This window comes from Chelmon rostratus, chromosome 17 (assembly GCF_017976325.1).
Source record: "Chelmon rostratus isolate fCheRos1 chromosome 17, fCheRos1.pri, whole genome shotgun sequence".
Lineage (NCBI taxonomy): Eukaryota > Metazoa > Chordata > Actinopteri > Chaetodontiformes > Chaetodontidae > Chelmon > Chelmon rostratus.
In genome coordinates, this window is record NC_055674.1 from 11,925,280 (window position 1) to 11,945,650 (window position 20,371).

The window sequence follows — 20,371 nt, forward strand, 5'->3', positions numbered from 1 at the left end:
GTGAGTGTGTGTCTGAGTGAAGAGAGAACACACACCTATATGTACTTGGTATGTTTGCACATGTGCACATGTACTGCATACACAAGTGGCCCGCATTCTTATGGCTTTTAATTGTCACCATACGTGCACAACTGCACATACTAAAGAGAGTGTTCACACACAGTGACATGACAGGGTGAAGCACGCACTTTCTCTGTGTATGTGCATAGTGCGTCTATATGTGTGTGTATTGTGTATGTGAGTGTGTATGTGTACTTAAACCTGCTGCGTAGTAAGGACTGAAGCAAGTTTTTTACTGACAAAGTGAGAACATGTTGGTTGGTCCTCACAACTTCAAAGGGCTGTTTGAAGGTTCAGACTTGGCTTTAAGGGTTAGGTTAGAATTAGGTTTAGGCTAGGGTAAGGGTTGGGGTTAGGCATGTAGTTGTGATGGTTAAGGTAATAAGGTTAGGGAATGCATTATGTCAGTGAGTGTCCTCACAAAGATGCAAGTACAAACATGTGTCCGTGTGCGTGCATGTGCACACTTTCACTTTAGATCAAAGGGACAGGGCAGTTCATCAAACACTAACCAAGTGTGACAAAACCACCTAGAGGCAAACATCAGCCAATGAGACAGCAGCTTTTTGGCATGCAGCAGCCAATCCCTGTTCCCCGTGTCACAGCACCACTGTCCCTCTGGCCATGTCCCACGTGACTCGCTTGACAGTGCTCGCTCTCTTTCTGACACACAAACACATGGGTTGAGCTTTAGACAGCTGAGGGATGAAGGCCTCTGTCTTGCAATTAGTCTGTTTTTCCCCCTGCAGGTCATTTTTCTTTCTGCTTCAGGGAGGCGAAGTCTATACATGTCTAAAAAATCTGAGAGGTTCTTCCTCTAAAACTTAGTTTGGCTCAGAAAGCTGGCTGGAGCTTTCTTGTGTACATCTCCTCTGGTTATGACATGACCCTGCAGTTGTCAAGGGCTCAGATGATGTAACACAGTTTCTTTGACAGACAGTGTTACTGTAGGTGCGTTCTTTGGTAGCTTCTGCTGAACATAGAAATGAACTACAAACTCCAATGGGCTTGATTAATACATTTTTTGGATTGATTAGTTATGTCTCATCAAATGTGTGTTTCTGTAATTTCAGCTTTGTTGGCAATTATTTAGTCTGTATTTGTCTTTTCTGTTCATATCCTGTATCCTTATATTCTCTTTGCATTTTGATCCATGAGGTCGTAAGTGATCATTTGTGAGCAGAGTTTGTCTCTGCACTCGCATTTCATTCCATCCGTGAGAAACTGCTGCTGAGAAAGGAAAAAAAGCTTGTTTGTGATGAGTAATGCAGCTGGAGAAGAGGATTGCAGTGGCAGTTTGGTACCTCAGCTTGGGCACCAACTTCAAACCCTCATTTAAGTTGTTTGGCAAAAGAAAATCATCTGTATATAACTTTTGTTTGTTGTGCTTTGCAACAAAGCTGACTAGGCGATCTTTTTATGTGGCCGAGGTTGCATCTGCTTTCACACTATTCTCCATGTGTGGACCCTGACCATCCTCAAATGTGGTTCGACCGATTGGATCTTAATGCGTCTTCAGTGTGTTCTTGTTGTGCCTTCACATCCATATTTAGACCTGTGCACTTGTGAATAGACCACCCAAGATGTCTTTACTGCAAAACATTCACACAGCTGATTTTCCAGATTCCCGCTGGAGTTGCAGTTCCTACACGATGCCGACCTTGATGGTTTTTGCTCCTTTGTTCATTGACACAAGGGGAAAGTTCACCAGCAGCGATGAAACAGTATCAATAAAGCTGTTATGAACAAATTTGATTTTGAACCTGACTGTCCTCTACAGAGAGGTGTTAACATTAAACTCAGAAAATGCGGAAGATTAATAAAGTTTTTCTGGTACATCTGTTAACATTTTATCAGTCCTTTCACACTCACTTTGATCGCGACCGCGTACTTTCAGCCTCGGTGAGTGTACTGTTCTCCCTCTCAGCCAGAAGATGGTGGTACGAGGTTGTTGTCATTGTTGTTGCCATAGCCACGTCTTGTTCTTCTCCCTTGCCCCCTGTCACTGCTGACTTATTAGGTTGGTCCTCTGCCATTTGGAGATACACCAAATCACATTATTCAGTCGGTCATGGATTAGACGAGGAGGAGAGAAACACAGGCTGAGGGATGATCAAAGAGGGCCCGCATTCACCTCACACTAACAGACTAACTGGGAGACAAAGAGATGGGGGAGGCGGAGCGAAGGATCTGATTTTAGGGGAGAAAGAGATCAAGTTTAGGATGTTTGTTATAGGACATTCAGATTTATTTGACCTGTGTGTCTGAATTGGTATTTGTCTGCTGTTGGTGTATGTTTACGTCAGAGCTGCTGCACAAACACATTAAAGTGCTAGAGATTGTGTTTCTGTGTTTGTGTATGAACATATGTTACGTGTTTGTGTGCGTGTACGCATGCCCAGACCTATCTGAGCTCCCCGTTTCCTCAGTGCACCATCGGGCCCGGCGGCGGAGAGAGAGAGTGAGTGAGTCACCCAGCAGATGAAAGAGTCAAAGTAAAGGCTCTGCCGTCCCAAAAAAACATCACACGGCTCCCTTGCTCACTTTTTGAAGTCATCCAAGAGGAGGGAGGGAAGCGACACACTTTCTCAATCGCATTAAAACATGGCGTCAGGCAGCTCCCATCTTGTTGCACGCTATAGATTACACTTTGGTTTGAAGTGGAGTTTTAAGTGGGACACCATGATATTGGGCTCTGTTTTTTTGGGTTAAGTTTCTAATTCAACTCAGAATCATCCCACATCTGAACATCAGGCAGACTTATTGATCAAAGTAGGGATGGAGGCATAAATAGATAGGAAGTAAGGTCTACCTAGACAGAAAATTAGACAGACATCAGAGTTCTATCAAAGTTCAATGACCAAGTGGAAAAACTTTACATCTCCTTCAGCAAAAGCGTTGCTGTCAAAGTTTAACAGTCATCTCAAGTGAAGACCTTTGCCTATGTGATAGTTCACATAAATCTATACGCAGAAAGCATGAATGAGACACTCTTTCTGTGGTTTTAAAGTCTGTCTACCTGCTTATGGTGAAGTAATCTGCCATTACACATTCACCGCCTCAAACCAACTTTTTTTTTTACCTTATGATGTGGTTTAGATGTTGAGCCCACTCACACTGATGGTAATGGATATAATTGGTTCTCTGATACCAGGAACTGGCTGGTTGAGTGCGTAATCACTGAGCATTTGGTATGTTGTGTGTGTGTGTTTTGATGTATGTTTATCTGCATATGCCTGCTTGCGTGCGTGTGCCCGTGATACATTATTTCCGTACTTTGTGTGTGATGTGGTAGTGACAGTGAGCAGCAGGCATTAAGACAATCACTACTGACAGGAAGTGATGGCAAACTGTGAAATTGAAATAAAGCCTCTTGTCATTACAGCCCCAACTCTCTCTCGCACACGCAGATACACAGGCAAGCACAGCAAGACAGCAATGATTACAGACAAACGAGCAAATAACATCTCCCAGCTCCCCCTCGCTGGCAGATTGAACTCAAATTGTTATGAGAGACATGCGTAGTGAACAGAGGATTGTTTTGAGTGCTTACAAATGCTGCTGCCACTAAAACTGAAGGCTTCGTGGAGCAATGGGGAGAAAAGCTTCTCTTTGAAATCAGGTTATTTTGTTTTTCGAGAAATGAACCCCATAAATCAGCTCCCTAGTTTGCAGTGAACAGCATTTTGTGTGCAGGGTGAAACCACGAACAACCATTCAAAGAGCGTGTTTTGTGACTCATTGTCACATTAAACACGTCCATGCCCTTTACCTAATCGCCTGTCAATCAGCTGTCGAAAATGTGTCCTTTCTGTGCATGGATTAACATCGTCTTTGCGTCAGTAGTTTTGTATCATCTGTCAAAGTTCATCTTTAGGACGATGCTCAAAACCATAATTGCTCTTTAGCAATGTGAGATGATTGGAAACACATCGGAGAAAAATGCCATATGGAGGCAATATCCTGTCCAGGACTGAAGACTGCACTGAACAGATTTTGAAAATACTGGAAACCGACACACTTGACTTGAACGCACACACAGAAGTTATCATGTGTTGGCTGGATTACTTTATTGAGAAATGTTTACTTTGTTTTTTTTTTTTTTTCCTTTAGCAATGACACAACTGCACACCTTGAGCAAATTTCATTTCTACACCGCAATAGATCAAACTCTGGATGTGTGTTTGGCCTTCGTGCATCCTGTTTGTCCATTGTCTATGTTTGAGTAAGTGTGACTTGTGTGCATATTTCTGCCACTCCTGTCAGTCCTTTTCTAGTGTGCGCTGTATGTGTCTTAATATGTGTGTGTTTGGCCTGGTTCCCACTACAGATTATTAATTAAGTTCTGGTAAGCGGTGCATGCCTTGCCTTCACATCCACTTCCACTCTCCTGAACACACACACACACACACACACGTACCCATACACATGCACAAACACACACACACTTCAAAGAAGCCGCACTCCACACAGCTAGGATTAAGAGCCGATTGAAGAGCCTGATACAGCCTCAAAGTGCCTTCAGCACGAAAATGCCTTTGGCAGGGCACAGGTAGTCTCTTTGAAAGTGCTTACACACACTTGCACACAGACACACACATATAGCTGGGCTTTTAATTTAGCTCTGATTTTCCCTTTGTATTTGTCACAGTCCTGTTGGGCTATTTTTCCTTGCATGTACCATCCATATCTTCATCTATTTCCAGCCATTTTTAATGTGCGTCTAGATGGTTGAGCTGTATAATGTATGATGTTGTATAATGCTTCCTGCTGAATTCCCCTGAGTGGATATAGGTAAAAGGAATAGGCTAGTAGCAAGCTCTTTATGTTTTTATGAAACATCTGAGCTTGTTTGCATGTCAATATGGCCATATGTTTTCCATGAATACACTCACATGTGAACCCACAGTCACATACAGTACAGAGAGCCACACACACCTCATTACCTCACAGTCAACCGCAATGGTGTTGCTGATATATAACTGTGATGTGAACATTTTCATTACTGAGCCACATTTAAGTCCCATGCTTTGCTCTAACTTTCAAAATATGCACTACAACGATAATAACATCAAATGAAAGCGTTATGGCGATGTGCCTCATATTTTTTGGTGTTTATTAAGTTGGGTTTTCAATGAAATGTAGCCTGCTTTCAGATGATCTGATAAGAAAGTCTTAAGACTAGCTACCACAATTTCACTTCAAGTATGCTGTAGACAAGATGGAGCACTCCCGCAGCAGTAAAGGAAGACAACAAATGTGTCAGCTGTAAAGAAAAACATAGAAAGACTCCATTTGTGCCCCTCTCCCACACACAGTTCTTTCTCCCTCGCCTTTTCTACATCCTTCTTTGTCTAACCCTCTCTCATCAGCCACTGTAGGGCCCCTAGGGACGAGCGGGCTGCCACTCAAAAGAGTCCTGGCGCAGGAAGACAGGCCAGTATCCTTGGTGATGGCTCTGTGTTTCCGTGGTGACAGGTGTGTCCGCTAAGAGCGGGACGGCAGTGTTTGTCAGGAAGTGTTTGGATGGGGTGCAGAGTCCAAACGCAGCTCAGGTGTTGATGGCTGTGAGGGGTGCGTTCAATGAAACGGTGTTTGTTAGTGAGTTGTCTGTCTGTCAGTGGCTGTCAGGACAAGAGATTCAACCCTGTGTGTGTGTGTACATGTGTGTCTGTGTGTGTGTGCATCGGTCTGTCTAATGGGTGTTTTTAATATATAAGTCAAATTTGCTGAAGTTTTAAATAAATTTCTAAATAGGTGTTTTTATGTTTCCTGTGTTCAATGAACAGGAAGTTTTCAAGAATGAAAAAGAATAGGCTTTTTGTCGCTTATCACATCACTGGCTTTGCAAGATGCTTACAGGGGCAGCAGTATTTCAGAGTTTATAGCATTGCTGGGGAAAAATTGATTTATCATAGTGCGTGATATTTTGGTTTACAATATTGTAGCAATACAAACAAGTATCGATCTTAATTAGAGAAATTATTAGCATTGCTTTTTCAGTCCAGTAGATGGTGCAGAGTTTTTTTCTGGTGAGGTCAGCAGAGGTCACAATCATCGGAATTTTCTGCCAGTGTTGGTCAGTCTATCTGCTTGACAATCCCATTTTGCTGCTATAAAAATGATTTGAGTGAGATAAACAGACTGAATGAACAGACAAAATGTTTAAGATCGCGCTAATATCAGATCGTTGCTTAAGTATCGTGATAATATCGCATTGTGGGGCCCCTGGTGATTCCCATCCCCTGTTTTTTGGGGGGGGGGGTTTGAGTTTCTAATATTTCCTTGAAATAAGATGAGGTGGAACTTCTGTAACACCTTTGAGGAAATTGATTCAACTAACAGTAACTGGCATACAGGAACGCAAAATAGAGGAGCACAATGATGTTGTACACAGTTAATATAGGCAACCTATGTGTGCTCAGTTTATTTCTGCTTTATGTGAGTTTTCAAAATAATAGACCAGTGAACAATATAAATATATTGATATACAGTACTTTTTATCTTCAGGCATGAATGTAAAACTTGAAAGGACTTGCCTGCCTTTTAAATAATCACCTATATCCCCCATTACTTTAAGCCTTAGCCTTTCTACAGTACTTGTATAGGCCTTGTCACCATGCGTACTGGCAGCCATTGACATCCCCATCGAATTCCAGCACTTCACACCTCATTATCTCACTCCACTGTTCAGCCTCTCATTGAAACTCTGGCATCACAACACGGCTAGCTGAACGGAGACAGATCTTGTATTAGACGCTCGCAGTCTTTGCTTCCAGCTGGCTAGCTTCCCATAGAGCAACAACCGAAAACAAAGAGACGAGCGCCGCTCAATAAACTCCTAACAACAGTCTCCATTCACTCCTATTCTGTCTCCACCGTGTTGTGTCTCCCAGCTTCTTCCGATCATCTCTCTCTCTTTTTTCTCCCTATAGCTAATTGGCAGCAACGTTTTAATCCCCTCCCCACACTTGCCCCCCTTCTTGTTAAGTGATGAATTGTTGGCAGGGGATCAAAGGGGGAGTGGTGCCCACTGTGCACCATGCCCGTCACTACCTGCTGGCACACATGAACACTGGGCCTGGCACTGTGCCAAGGGGCTACAGGCCTGGACCACGGGGACACACTGCTAAGAGGCAGAGGTCACCACGAGCGTGTGTGTGTGTGTGTGAGCATGGTTAGGTTGGGAGGGTTACGTGTGCACTTCCTAACAGAAGATTCAATTTCACAACTCGCTCTCTCTTTGTGTCTCTCTATCCGTCTGTCTGCATATCTCTTTCTCACACTCCCCTCTCCCTTCTTGTTGCAGACCAACAGCAGGTTGAAGCAGATTGAGAAGGAGTATGGTCAGAAGCTCGCCAAGTCTGCTCAGGTAATCAGTTTTCTCCCCCCCCCCCTTTCATTTTATATTCCTCTTTCTCCACTGAACCGCTTGAAAGATTGGACAAACGTACTGATGGGAGAGGTGAAGGAAGCACACATGAAAACACTCACACACTCTCTTGAACACACAGCAAGCCACTGCTGCCCTTTACCCTTCACACATGTGCACAAGCACACTGGTACACACACACACAAATTCATCCCATATCTGCCATGAAGCTTGTGCAGAGCTCAGACAAATAAACCTACGCATGAAACACAGAAGTTTCTATTATATAAAGAATATCTAAAGGTCTGCTGTCCGGCTTTAGTCTTTCCTTTTCCTGTTCCCTCTTTCAACCTTATGTCCAGAGGTGTTAATGGTGACTGTTTGAAAAGCTCTGATTTGCAGCTCAGACAGAAATGTCTGTAATCAGGTTTCATACTCTTATAGCTTAAAGCATCACTAATCAGTATTTTTATGCATCACTGAGTTAAATACCAACCTGTAAACAAGTGGTCACTCATAGGGAGCCAGAAAGAGAGTGAATGTTAGACTTGCCTATTCCTGGCCAGAAACACTACTCCAAGTGAATGCTGATGTTGCTTCGTGCCTCCTGAATGTGTTAACAGGCAACTGTTTTCTATCATAAAGTTAATATATCAGTGTTGTGTTTACAGCTTGTTCAGATGCCCCCAAGTGGCCAAAAATCAATTTATACTACTTTAAAATCCACACATTGCTTGATCCACCTTGTATTGGCCACTTTGTAGTTTGAGTGCTGTGTGCTATATATTAAAGGGGCTATATCCAGATTGATGCTTCTCCAGTGAGTTTCATCAGTTCCAACATCAATGTCTTCTGTGTTGAAATTAATTTATAGTTCAACATGTGATTTAGCCCTTGGATCATCATGGCGCCACTGCAAAACTAGATGAATTTGTGATGTATTGTCAGTCTGTGTTGGGTATTAATTACATTCCTTTCTTCCCTGCTTAGTGATAGAGAGCAATAATGCTGAGGTTAGCATTGGAAATGGCTCTGCTAGCTCGATAACACAATGCAAATTCATCTAACTGTTAAGACTTGTTCAGATTTTTCAGGTTTACCATCAGCAATTCCCGCCATTCATTAGGAGTGCAAGTAGCCCCTGCAATCTCTTGAACCAGAAATATAAATCAGTCTCAAAAGATCAATTTACGTCCCTAATTGTATTTCATACACTTACCATTCACTTGGACTTGTTTTCTCCTCCCCTCCTTTGTCTCTCACCTTCCTCTAATACCTCTTTTTTTATATATATATATCTGTGCCTGTTACTTCTCCTCTTGTCATGGCATCATTGAGGGCCATATTCTTAACATTATTGCTCATATCCTCAGACTGAACCCATTTAAAACTGAGCAAATTCTTCACCCCAACCAGGTATTTAACTTCCCAGGACACACTCTGTCATTCAGCAAAATGTCTCCAAAAGTTCAGGCAGCCTTTACCTCACCAGTTTAAAAGATCCAAAACACCATAAGTAGTGTTTACATTACAAAAGAAAAGAGTTTTCTTGTTGATTATGTAGCAGGGTAAAATATCGCAATCATTTGGTCGTAATTGCACCTCGTTACCCAAAGAGGAGATTCAAAGAGGGGGGTTTTGTTATTTTTCTTTCTTTCTTCTCCTCTTTAAATCCCCCCATTTTTGGTTGGCTGGCAAAGGCACAGAGTTGAAAGCGAGGTTGACAAGCAGATGTTGTGAGAAAACGGTAGCTTATTAGGTTACACAATGCTCGACTTCAAAAGAAGTCGGATGCAGTACGAAAGTTCAGCCATGTTTGCCCGCTTTGGCGGTGCGGTACGCCACTGCAGACGAAGCAACAGGTGATTAATCCTCTGTTTTTGGGGACAAAAAGCTGGCACAGGTTCAACAAACAACACTCTCTCTGACATGAAAGAAAAGTCTTGCAGAATTCAACACCGTTGTTGAAGTGTGTTGTTATACGGAGGGTTATGCTGATCGTGTGGGTTTTTGTGCAAACATTAATATGCGTGATTAATGCGGGCTATTTGTCGTGGGCTTGGGCGGCTTTGTTTTGAAAGGTAAAGGTGGAACCCCCCTTGGGGCAACTCAGTCAAATGTAAACAAGAGGCCTTTGAACCTCAAAGGCTAACCCCAGTTGTTAACCCCTCAGTGTCTGACAGGGGGCATCGTTCTTGAGCTCAACTGCATAGCTAATAGCCCAATTAAAAACATACCACACCATACATTATCCTGAGGGGACTGGAGACACACCACATCAGGGTATATGTTTACGTGCATGCACACACATCGCTTTCTCTCTCTTTCTCTCGTTTTTGTCTCTCTTTCTCTGCCTTTCTCATTCACACACACACACACACACACAGAAAATCTCCTAATTAGTGTCTCTCCAATCCAATCCTGTGTGTTAAGCGTCTAGCTGTGAGTGGTCCTCCTGGGTGACCTGTGAACTGAACAGGGCTGTGCTCTCTTCCCCCACTTAATGATCAGGCTACAGTGGGTGGTAACTGTGGCACTGGTGGGAGATCATTACTTTATCCCTGACCGTCCACCATGGAAGTAGGGAGGAGGCAGAGGGAATTTGCCATGGGAGGCACAGTGCATGAGAAGTACCGTGTTCTGGAAGGAAGAGGTTGAAGTTCACTCCATATGCAAATGTACCTCATTTATTTTTGCACAATACTGGTTGTTAAGTTCCACAAACAGTGTTCACAGGTGACCTCTTAGGCATGTGTTAACCAAAAAGGATCTGTTACAATATTTATTCCTTTTGATACATTCTCGCTGCTTAAAAAAATACTTGAAAACAATAATGAACCATCCTTTACTGTTTATACTTCAGGTTATTATCCATATTGATCATTTTTAAAGCTCATATGGATCATAAGCCGACTGGCTGCAATGTAATCCCTCCGGGTGTTGCACACCATCAAAGTATGTCCACTGATTGTGTTTGTTTTTGTCTCTGACAAGCTCAGATTGTTATTCTGAGTGTCAGACCTTTTCTGTAAAAGAGTAACATCTTCTTTGTTGAACCAGAAATAACCTCTGTACCGCTCCATTTACAAAAACAGTCATTTTATCATCGTAAAACACGCTTCATTCAAACTGGACAGAAACATAGTAAAACTCGCCGAAACTGTCCTGCTTCGTCTTTCCACCTTTCGAACAATCTCCACCAACTTTGGTTTGGTCAAAAGAAACCCTTAATTCACCATTAAATGTGAAAATCTTCGGAGAGGAGTGACAGGGAGGGAGGACATCACAGAAGCAGTGGGGGGGGAAACAGTGTGTAGAGCCAGAATATTTTCACAAATCCGGTAATTACTGGATAACGAAAACCCTGCTCACCAAATAGCAGACAGTTAACAACTGCTAGAGAGCATCATGGCGTCTAAAGCGTGAGATATTTCCCTCTGTCAGTGGAGACAAAAACAGAGCTAAAAGAGTGAACATTGGACTTACATTCATCAGAAATACAGCTCAAAATTAATTCCAATATTGCTCCAACTTTACAAGGTCATACAATATGTCAGTGCTTTTTTGGCAGCTAGTTGTGCTGCCCCAAAGGTTGCCAAAATAATGACAGTACTCAGGTTTACGTATAAGTTCATGTGTGTTACTGGCTTAAGTTATAAAGTCACCCATCAGTGGGAGCCAACTATACAATCGTTAACTGTTGTCAAAAAATATGCAAATTAGTTTTTCTATTTAGTCAATTGTACTAAATGTTCAAATTAATATTTTGTCCATTAATTAATTACATCATTCACTCATAATTTCAGCTCCAGTTTTATATATTTATTTTTTGTATGACTCTTATGATGTACACAATGTTAGTGAATGAAGACTGAGAGTATTTTTCTATCACTTGCCAGTTTGTTTTCACCTCACGTTTTGAATCACTTGGCAGATCAGAGGTGTGTGTGGCAATTAAGAGGTCTGAAACCAGGCTGCACCATTTCAACATCAGCCAACAAGTTTTCATTCTCATTAACATTGCAAAGCATCCCCTTTTCTATGGTGGCATCATTTTATCGTTATTAGTTATTCACCTTTCTGTTTATAAACAGATGAATAAACACCAGGCCTGCTCATTTCTCCCCCTTTTTACCCCAGGTTCATAGAGAGGTAAGCCCGCCTTTAGCCCTAAACAGAGATGCTAGCAGGCTATGGAAATAGACAAGTCTCACCAGACCAATTACAGCCTTAAAAAGTCCTGGCTGGCTATCAGACGGAGAAAAAGGTGCTGCGGTGTGTATATGTATATATATAGAGGAATAACAAGACAGACAGCTGAGTTCACTAGTTTAGAGTGCCGCCACCGCCTGGGGCTGAAGACCAGCAGATGCAGGGAATCCATACTGCAAAATAATTATTACGCCCAGAAATGATGTTCCCATAATAATGTGCCATTTGTTGCTTTCATGTGGCTTTCCTACTGATAAAATAAGCCTAATCTCCCTCTCATCTCTCTCTCTCTCCATCTGTGGTCGACCTGCACCACTCTAACTCCCATACTCCCACACAATGTGCAGATTCCAGCAGGGCTAGTCCTCCAGAGTTTGAACACGGTAAACAATTATCTGTCTAGCCCAAAGCTAGCAGCAGCCCCCCCACCTATGTCTCTTTCTCTTTCCCCCTCTCTGCCTTCCTTTCCCTCTCTCTTTTACTCTCTCTCATCTTTCCTCTGCCTTTCCCTGACAGTAGCTTAAATAGAATGTTAATTTTGACTGGAGGATTTCAAAGCCGAGGCAGTTCCTTTTCATCTTGGTGTGCACCGCAAGTTCACCAACACAAAGTCACTCTGCTCTTCAAAAAGGAAGTTGTTTTTTTCCTTCCTGTCTATTTTTTTCCCTCCCTCTTCTCTTTCTCTTTCTTCTGTCTCTTCTCAAAAAAGACACAAGACATGAGACTCTGGGAAAAGCAGCATTTCAAGGTGATTGCTGCTGCCATCCAAGTCCATGACAAATGTGAAATGCATTTTCCGTCTGATGTCATTTTGTGAGACCAGTGAAATGAAGCAAATCAGTATTTTGCGTAGGGAACATCTTTGGTGTTTTGCATCTGGCAACAAGTTGATTGTTTTAACTGCGTCACTTGTTTCAAATATAAGTTGAGAAAAAGTACATATAACTTATATACAATGACTTCTGATTTACTCACTGACCAGTGGGTATAACACACTGTGTGGTCAGTTGTCCATCTGCCACTTTTCTGTCAATCCTGGACATTCATCAAGATCCAAAAATCCAGAATTACAATCATACATTAATTTTTTTCTCATATATAGTTAATTGCAGAGCTGCAGACATCTGTATGTGACTCAAAGGAGGAGGCTGTTCGTCTGCAGCAGGCAATGGAGAGGCAGCTGGTGGAGACAAATGCCCGATGGGATGAGGAGAGGAGGACATTAACTGGCCACGCTGATCAGGCCAACAAGGTCAGTGCTGGGCACCTAGAAGACCACTCACATAATCGCACTTAATAATTGCATTTATCGACATTCATGAAACAAAATTACCAACTGTATTTTTTCCATGTTATGTGAATGAACAAAGTATACAGAGTGTTGAAAAATGCCACTCCTCTACCCATCATATGGAACTTGCGGAGTCCAGAGCAATATGAGTACATTATCAGAGCTCAGTGCAGCATATTGTAGCTGAACTTTCCAAACTATAACATTAACTCTGAGGGCAAAAGAGCTGTGCTATACACTATCATCTAGTAACGTAATTTATCAGATCATGGGGATCTGTCTGATTCGCAGCAGTTGACATTGATTGATCAGTCACAGTTCTTGCCGAATTGCAGTAATTAATCAGAGCAGCATGTCACAATTTTGTGAAAAAAGAAAAAAAAACTTTTCTGACAGAAGTTGGGAAAAGCACAAAATCAGTCACAATCAGGTGGAATGTGTGGGTAAAAACTTACGCTGTGTTATATAAAAGGCTGGAGATGTGTTGTACTCAGTATCGTGTGCAGTGAGTTGAAATAGTTATTAACCAGCTGGACTGCTATTTTAACATCAGTGGATTGGTCACACACTTCAATGAAACTGATCAGAGAGTTATTTTAAAAGAGAAAGAAGAACAGAGAGTCGCAGCTTTGTCCATAAAACATGTATTATTCAACAGTTTAAGGGGATGGGACTGTAAAACTGAAACACTCAGACTTTTTAATTATATCCCGTAATGTTGTGTATAGTTTGATTAGGTTGTTTGATTCAGGCATTGTTTGCAAAAACCCAACTCCCAAAACAAGTTTGCATAAGTTTGTTTGTTCACTAATTTGCAATCTGAGCACTTTTTTTTCCTTAACTCTTTTTACTTCAGTAAATACACTGTAATCAACTATAGCGGAGTGGATTGAAAACTGTCAGCAGCATCTGCACCAGCTATTTCTCTTATCCTCCTATCTTCTTAATCTCCTAGCAGTCTTGTATACTTCCTGTCCTATATCAGTGGTCTCTGTGGTGTTCACCTGCAGAGGCAAACCTTTAGAGTGTGGAGGGGGGGCGTCAGTAAACTACATTCTCAAAAAAAGCCTTGTCTGGATTTGACTTTTATAGACTAGACAGGGGTTGCTTTCCTTTTGTTAAAGCATGGACACAGTTTGTGTGCATGCGCTCTGTCATTTTTATGGCTGGTTGCAAACTCCATAGTGTCTTTAAGTGGCTTGTGTGCTCTGTGTCTGGCTGACGCTTATAAATCTGTCTGCTGCACCCCACGTCTTGAGTCAGAGCCTCTCTATATTATCGCTGCTATTCTCTTTCACAGTTTAACTTTGCACTCAGGCTCCTTTTTTAGCCTTAACGTTTTTATTTCTCACTTTTGCTCATTTCGTTAAACCTGTCCTAATTGAATTTCATGTGTAGAACAATGTTAGTTGATGACAATTTTGAGAGTAGAGATCAGCACTTTTTAAAATGAGTAGATAAAATAGTGTTTAGTTCATTTTTGTCCACTCTTTGGCCGGATCCTCACCGTCCTCCATGCAGGTTTCTCTTTTGGACTCACAGGATCTTTATTCTGCCTCTTGCCCAAGCAACCAGACTGGGACACAGTGGCAGTAGATTGGGTGTGGCTCACTAAATAAAGAGTTGTTGTGTCTGGGATCAGGACACGTTTCCAAAGACAACCTTGTCTGTTTGCGGTTGCAGCTGCCTCATATAGTAAGAAGGCAGGTCTGTGAGCCTCCCATTAGATCTCCTCTCCTTCCAGGCCCTGGTAGCCCAGCACCCCCCCACCCCCCACCCTAGACCTGAATTTTCCCCTAAAGCGGCCACTTTGCTCTGAGATGGCTTGCCCCACACCTAGAAATGAAATATCCAGTTTTCCGTTGCTATCCATACATGATTTACAAAAAGGCTGATGGTGGTTCTGGGCTCAAAATAATTCAGTCCAGATGGGAACTCCTTCACAGAATAATTTTTATGACCTAGGCATGGCTTATAGCTCAGATCCTTATTCATTTATCTTCATACTCATTCATAAACACACATTCACTGTGTTCAGATTGTGATCAACAAAGCTGCAGGAAATCCTTTCCAGTGGGGCTACAAACATGCAAAGCACCGCAGAAGATGAGCTACTGACTTTTTTATGCTTAACTGACACAAGTGTCAGTTCACTGATATTCAGTCATGAGCAGTTTTATGTTTTATTCCTGTTTCACTGAATGGAGTTCCTGCTTATTCTTAATCTTTGCTTGTTGTCTAGATGGAAGACAAAAACTACAGAAACATTATTCTATTATGAAGTTACTAAATTACATGTATATACACAATAATTTACTCCTTATTTACTGAAATAATGTTCCATGTGGACTGTTGAGGAGACTTAGTGGCACTGACTCTTGCCACACTTGTTCATATTGTAGCTTTGCTGTACCATGACACAACAAACACACAAGATGTTTCCCCAGCCATAGGCTGTGTTACAAGACAGAGGTCTTGGCATCTGTGTTAAGAGCAGACAAAGGCTTTCTCATTTCATTATCTGTGTCTTCATTATTATGATCCCCCCTGTATTAACCACCAGCTAATGAGACTCCAATTAATGATTGAATTGCTTATTAAAGGCCAGACATGAGGGGAAATAATGCAGTCACGGAGGGAGAGGAAGGTAAGGTTGGTCAAACAGCAAATAGAGACACATAAAATAATGAAATAAAATAGAGTTGGTGTAAATTTTAAAAGAGAGGGAGAGGAATAGGGTGAAATGGTAAACAGTCAAGGGGATGAAAGAGAGGGAGAGCTGACAAAGGGATGGAGGAAGTGTGAGGATTGAGACAGCAAACAGAAGGACAAGGGAAGAAAGAGGGAGAGAGGGAAAAAGAAAGAAAGAAATTGGCGGAGAGCTGTCAGTGGGCCATCGGAGGGAGTGTGTCGCCTGCTGACATTGTTTCCATGCTGCTCACTTCAAAGGGCTCGGATTATGAAGAGAGCGAGGGGCTTCAGACAATGGGAGGGGAAGAAAATAACATCAAAGTTAGCCGCACATTTGAATCGGGATAATCCCAAAACAGTTGTTCTGAATGCATGCTGCACCAGATCAGATGTCCCTTTTTTTTTCTTCCTCACCAGCCCCGTTCTGCCATTTCTATCCTGAATTTAGCTCCCTCTGTGGCTCTACTGTACTTGTGACTTGTTAAATATGGGTGTTAACTGCAGAGTCCTTTGTATCTCGTAAACCCCTTTTTTTAGAACAACGGTAGTACAGTTAAGTATGCTCATTATCTGGGGTTTTTTTGTATTTTTGTGTGGTGTGTGTGTGTGTACATATAGGCATGTGCTCGAGTGTGTGCCGGCTTGGCATGTGTTGTAACAGACAGGGGCACTGGCTTTGCATTACTGGCCTTAGTTGGTTTGAATAGCAAATAGAGTAAATGTCAACGCGTCTGTTGCAGACATGAAGTGCACAGGGTGGTAAGTGTCCCTGTCCAGATTAATGAGCCAACACACTGTTGGATGGAGCATCAAGTAGCTTTGCTGTGTTGTCTTTCAATTAGAGATATTTTAATTAACACTGAAATAAATGACTCATTTTAATGGGAAAGGGCTTCTTGTACTGTTTAGTCTGATTCGCTGGATGTAGACTGTGGGCCATTGGCTTCCAATTTCAGGCCTCCCAACACTATTTTGCAAGTGCACCGTTGATGCGTCCTAGGCTTTGCACCGCTCAAGGTGATTGTAATTGGTTTAAAAAAGGTTGAACAAGCCAGAGTGTTTTTTCCTCCTATGCCAGAATGATAACAGGTGCTGGCAGATTTTCCAACGCTGACACAGTGGAGGAACTGTGTGGAGCACTGTGGAGAAAGGTCTGGCTATGTGAGATGTGCTGTCTAACTCAACTTTTTAGCCACTTTTAGCTCATTGTTCATACATAGACTGTATGGAGGCGAGATTCAACAATATGCTGGTGGACTAAAAATTAACACATCCATCCATCAGGAGCAGGAAGCTGCAGCATCACACAGATAATAAATAAAGAGAAGCTGAAGTTTTGTAAATTCTAATCTCTCTAATCTTTCACCTTACTTCCTGCCTTTGTTTGCTATGAATGATTTCTCACATGGAGATGTAGTCAGTTGTAGCCAGTTATATTTAGGTTACCAATTATCTCATAACAGTAGGCGAGGAAGGAGTGGGCATTTTTAATGCACTGCAGCCAGGCCGGTGTCAAAGGACTGTGAAAGGTGAAAGCCAGATGAAAGCATTGTGTTTGCTTTCATCTGTCCAATCTATTCATTCCAGGTTAGGAGAATGGGAACCAGCATGGAGGAAGCCAGTGTAGCACTTTGGGGCATAGCCAGCATTTGAGTTGGAGCGTGATTTACTTCCTTTTGTCATCTCCTTCCCTACATGTGGTGTCTTGGTAAAGTGTCTCCATTTGTGCATGGATTTTGTCTTTGATGAGATGCAGGGTTTGACGTAAAAGTGAGGTTTAATAGGGAGATTATTGGGATTACTTGAGTACATGATTTGTGTTTTTTTGTGGCCACGTGCACAGGGCAGTGTTTTTTTTGTGAGAGTGTGTGTGTGAGTGTGCCTGAAATGTGCAGCTGCCAAATCTGACAGAACTCAAGCCCACATTAGCCTGCCAAGAGAAAGGTACAAAGACACACACACACACACACTCTCACACACACACACAGGCCATGTCTCTTCTCTCTCTCTCACACACACACACACAACCATCTTTCCAACTCTGTATCTTCTGACTCTTTTCTGTCTCAAACTCTCTGTCTGTCTTCCCACACACATACACAAGCACACATGCTCACCTCGCCCTGCCAAAAGGGAGAGGTGGCTGGTGAATAAACAATGGCACTCCGCCCATAGTGTCACCCGCCTGGGCTTTGATCAGCACCGCTGTTCCTGCTCCCCACAGCAGTGCTTCCTGTCTTTCTGCCTGACGAATGCTGCCATGCGCAGGCACACATATGCACGCGCACACACACACACAACTATAATCATTCTTATAAATGGGCTTATATATACTATATCCCATTTTCTCCTCACTAACTCTTTATCTGTATCTTTCTGTCCCTCAAACTCGCACACAAGCACAGCTTTGAGTTAGTGCCCCTGTCTCTAAATCTTTCTATAGTGTTGCATTTTCTAACATACACCCACATGTACTCAGTGTTTGCACACACACACAGGGATACACACCTTTGATCCAGGCCCATCCAGCAGTAACTTCTGGTGCTAGTCAAAGAGAAGGTCCTATTGTAGTGTCCTCTGGGTGAAGTGACAGCAGACACATTACATAATGCAACAGTGACCATTGTCTCACTCTGTTTGAGGGTGAGAGTGAATATATGAGGTGCACTGTTCTTTGTACACCAGACAATGGGGGTGTACCTTTCTTCCATGTTAGTCCATGTGATCTAGGTTCTTTGCTTTCATGCATGCGTACCAGTAATGAGGGACAAGGCTCGTGTGCTCACACAGCCACACAAACATGCGCACGTTCAATGGGGCTAGTTGTAGCAGCTGCAGTTTGTCTGTAGTTCTTTAGTTATATATGCATTAGTTTCTGAGGGGGTTGAAAGGATGACTTTGCCTGTGGGAAGGAATGGCAGCAGTGGATCAAGAACAGGTGTGCTGGATACCCTCTGTTGCAGAGGCAAAGAGCTGCTTCAGTCGTTGTGTGAATGCGTGTGTGCGTTTGTCTTCTCTGTGTGTGTGTCTGTCCATGTCCTTCAACACATGTCCATGTTCTTCGTGTCAACCTTGAACTGCACATTTGTTTACTGAAGTTTGTTAAGCCATCTGTGTTTCTGTCACTTTCTTCTTTTTATGTGCATATGGGCATGAATACTACTTTCAGGATTTTCATTTTTCTGTAAAGATATTAAGATATTTTTTAAGTATTAACGTTAAAGGAGTCCCTGTAATATCAGAATCAGAACGGCTTTTATTGCCCAATTATATGTACACATACGATGAATTTGACTTCTGTTTTTCATTGCTCTCAGTGTTCTAACATGGGAATAGACATACAGCTAGACAAGGACAACATATACTGAACTAATAAATGGAAAGAATGGTAGAGAATAAAGACTGGTCAGAACTGTAATGTACACTAGTATGTGAAAAGATAGGTGTACATATGTATGTAAAAAAAATGACCAACAGCATAAAAAAACTATAACATGGAGGGGTGTTGTTGTTAATCCCACTGAGAATCAACACCTCAGTCTGTAGCTCTGTGCAGACTGTTTTATGCCTTTACGACAAATCTTTGGTTTTCCTGTCCAATAAACCAAAACAGCCCCTCTGTGTATAAAGTTATGGGCAACTGCTCCCAGCTTACATATGCTGGTCGTACTGCACATTAACTAATTCAGTGTGAAATTGTAGAGAGACAACGCCAAAATAGTGACTCATGAAATTTTCAAACATTTGCAAGGCAAAGAGATTTACATACACTATTTGTTTACTGGCCAAGTATAGTATGTCTACACATACAAGAAATCTGACTCCGGTTTTTCATCGCTCTCAATGTAGTAACACAGGAACAGACATGCAGCAAGAACAAAATAAAGAATAGTCAGGAGGACTGTAATGTGCATTAGTATGGAAAGACATGGCCAACAACATATTTTAAAGTCTATGTATAAGTCAGGTATGCTAAGTTGTAAACAATACAGATAGTGCAAATAAATAAATCTTGAATGAATATGCACACATGGATTGGATGATTATGTCCAGTATATGCATGTATGCATGTCTATATGCATTATGTAATGTGCTGGATTTATATTGACAGTGCATGATGATAGGTGTGTGTAAAAAAGCTGCATTTCAAACTGTAAAAGAATGTAATCTGTGAAAATGTGATCTTTAATGGAAGTGGATGTTTTGGTGTTAGAGGGTAATTGACACTGTATGAGTGATTTAAGTGATTTAACTCAGGTGTTATCTCAATAAACTGGGGTTTAAATGTTACTGAATGCTGGACTTTTAAAAGGTGAGGATTCCAGTGTCATGCCCATGTTGTTCTGATTTTTCTGAATGTGTAAGTGGACATTTATTTCCCAACAAATTAGCCATAACAAGTTCATAAGTTCATACTGTATAAGGGCTTGTTCTGCTGAGTTGTATGTGCATAAGCACCCATCTGCGTTCATGTTCATGTCCATGTACGTATATGATTGTGTGTGTGCGTGCGTGCGCCTCTGCATGTGTGCCTGGTGTTGGCTGATTGATGACTTTTCCGGCTGTGGGCAGATTCCCGGCAGTGTTTGATCCACATATCACAGGAGGTGGAAGAAGCAGAGAGATAACATTCCAGGATGCAACTCGGGAACGTGGGAAGTAGAACAGCTCATAGAGACCGTACTCTACTCACGGACAACAAACGGATATTACTCATTAAACCACAGGCCTAATGCTAAGTACAA

The 20,371-nt window shown here is 42.0% G+C and overlaps 1 protein-coding gene across 2 annotated transcripts in view; it reads left to right on the plus strand.

Moving 5' to 3' along the window:
• The window catches only part of cep112 (centrosomal protein 112), a 96,939-nt gene that overhangs the window by 60,637 nt on the left and 15,931 nt on the right, over positions 1 to 20,371 (plus strand). For both annotated transcript variants that reach the window (XM_041956924.1, XM_041956925.1), the window contains exons 21-22: positions 7,370 to 7,432; positions 12,747 to 12,896. In XM_041956924.1, coding sequence (XP_041812858.1) covers positions 7,370 to 7,432; positions 12,747 to 12,896 — 213 coding nt within the window. The remainder of the gene's footprint in view (positions 1 to 7,369; positions 7,433 to 12,746; positions 12,897 to 20,371) is intronic.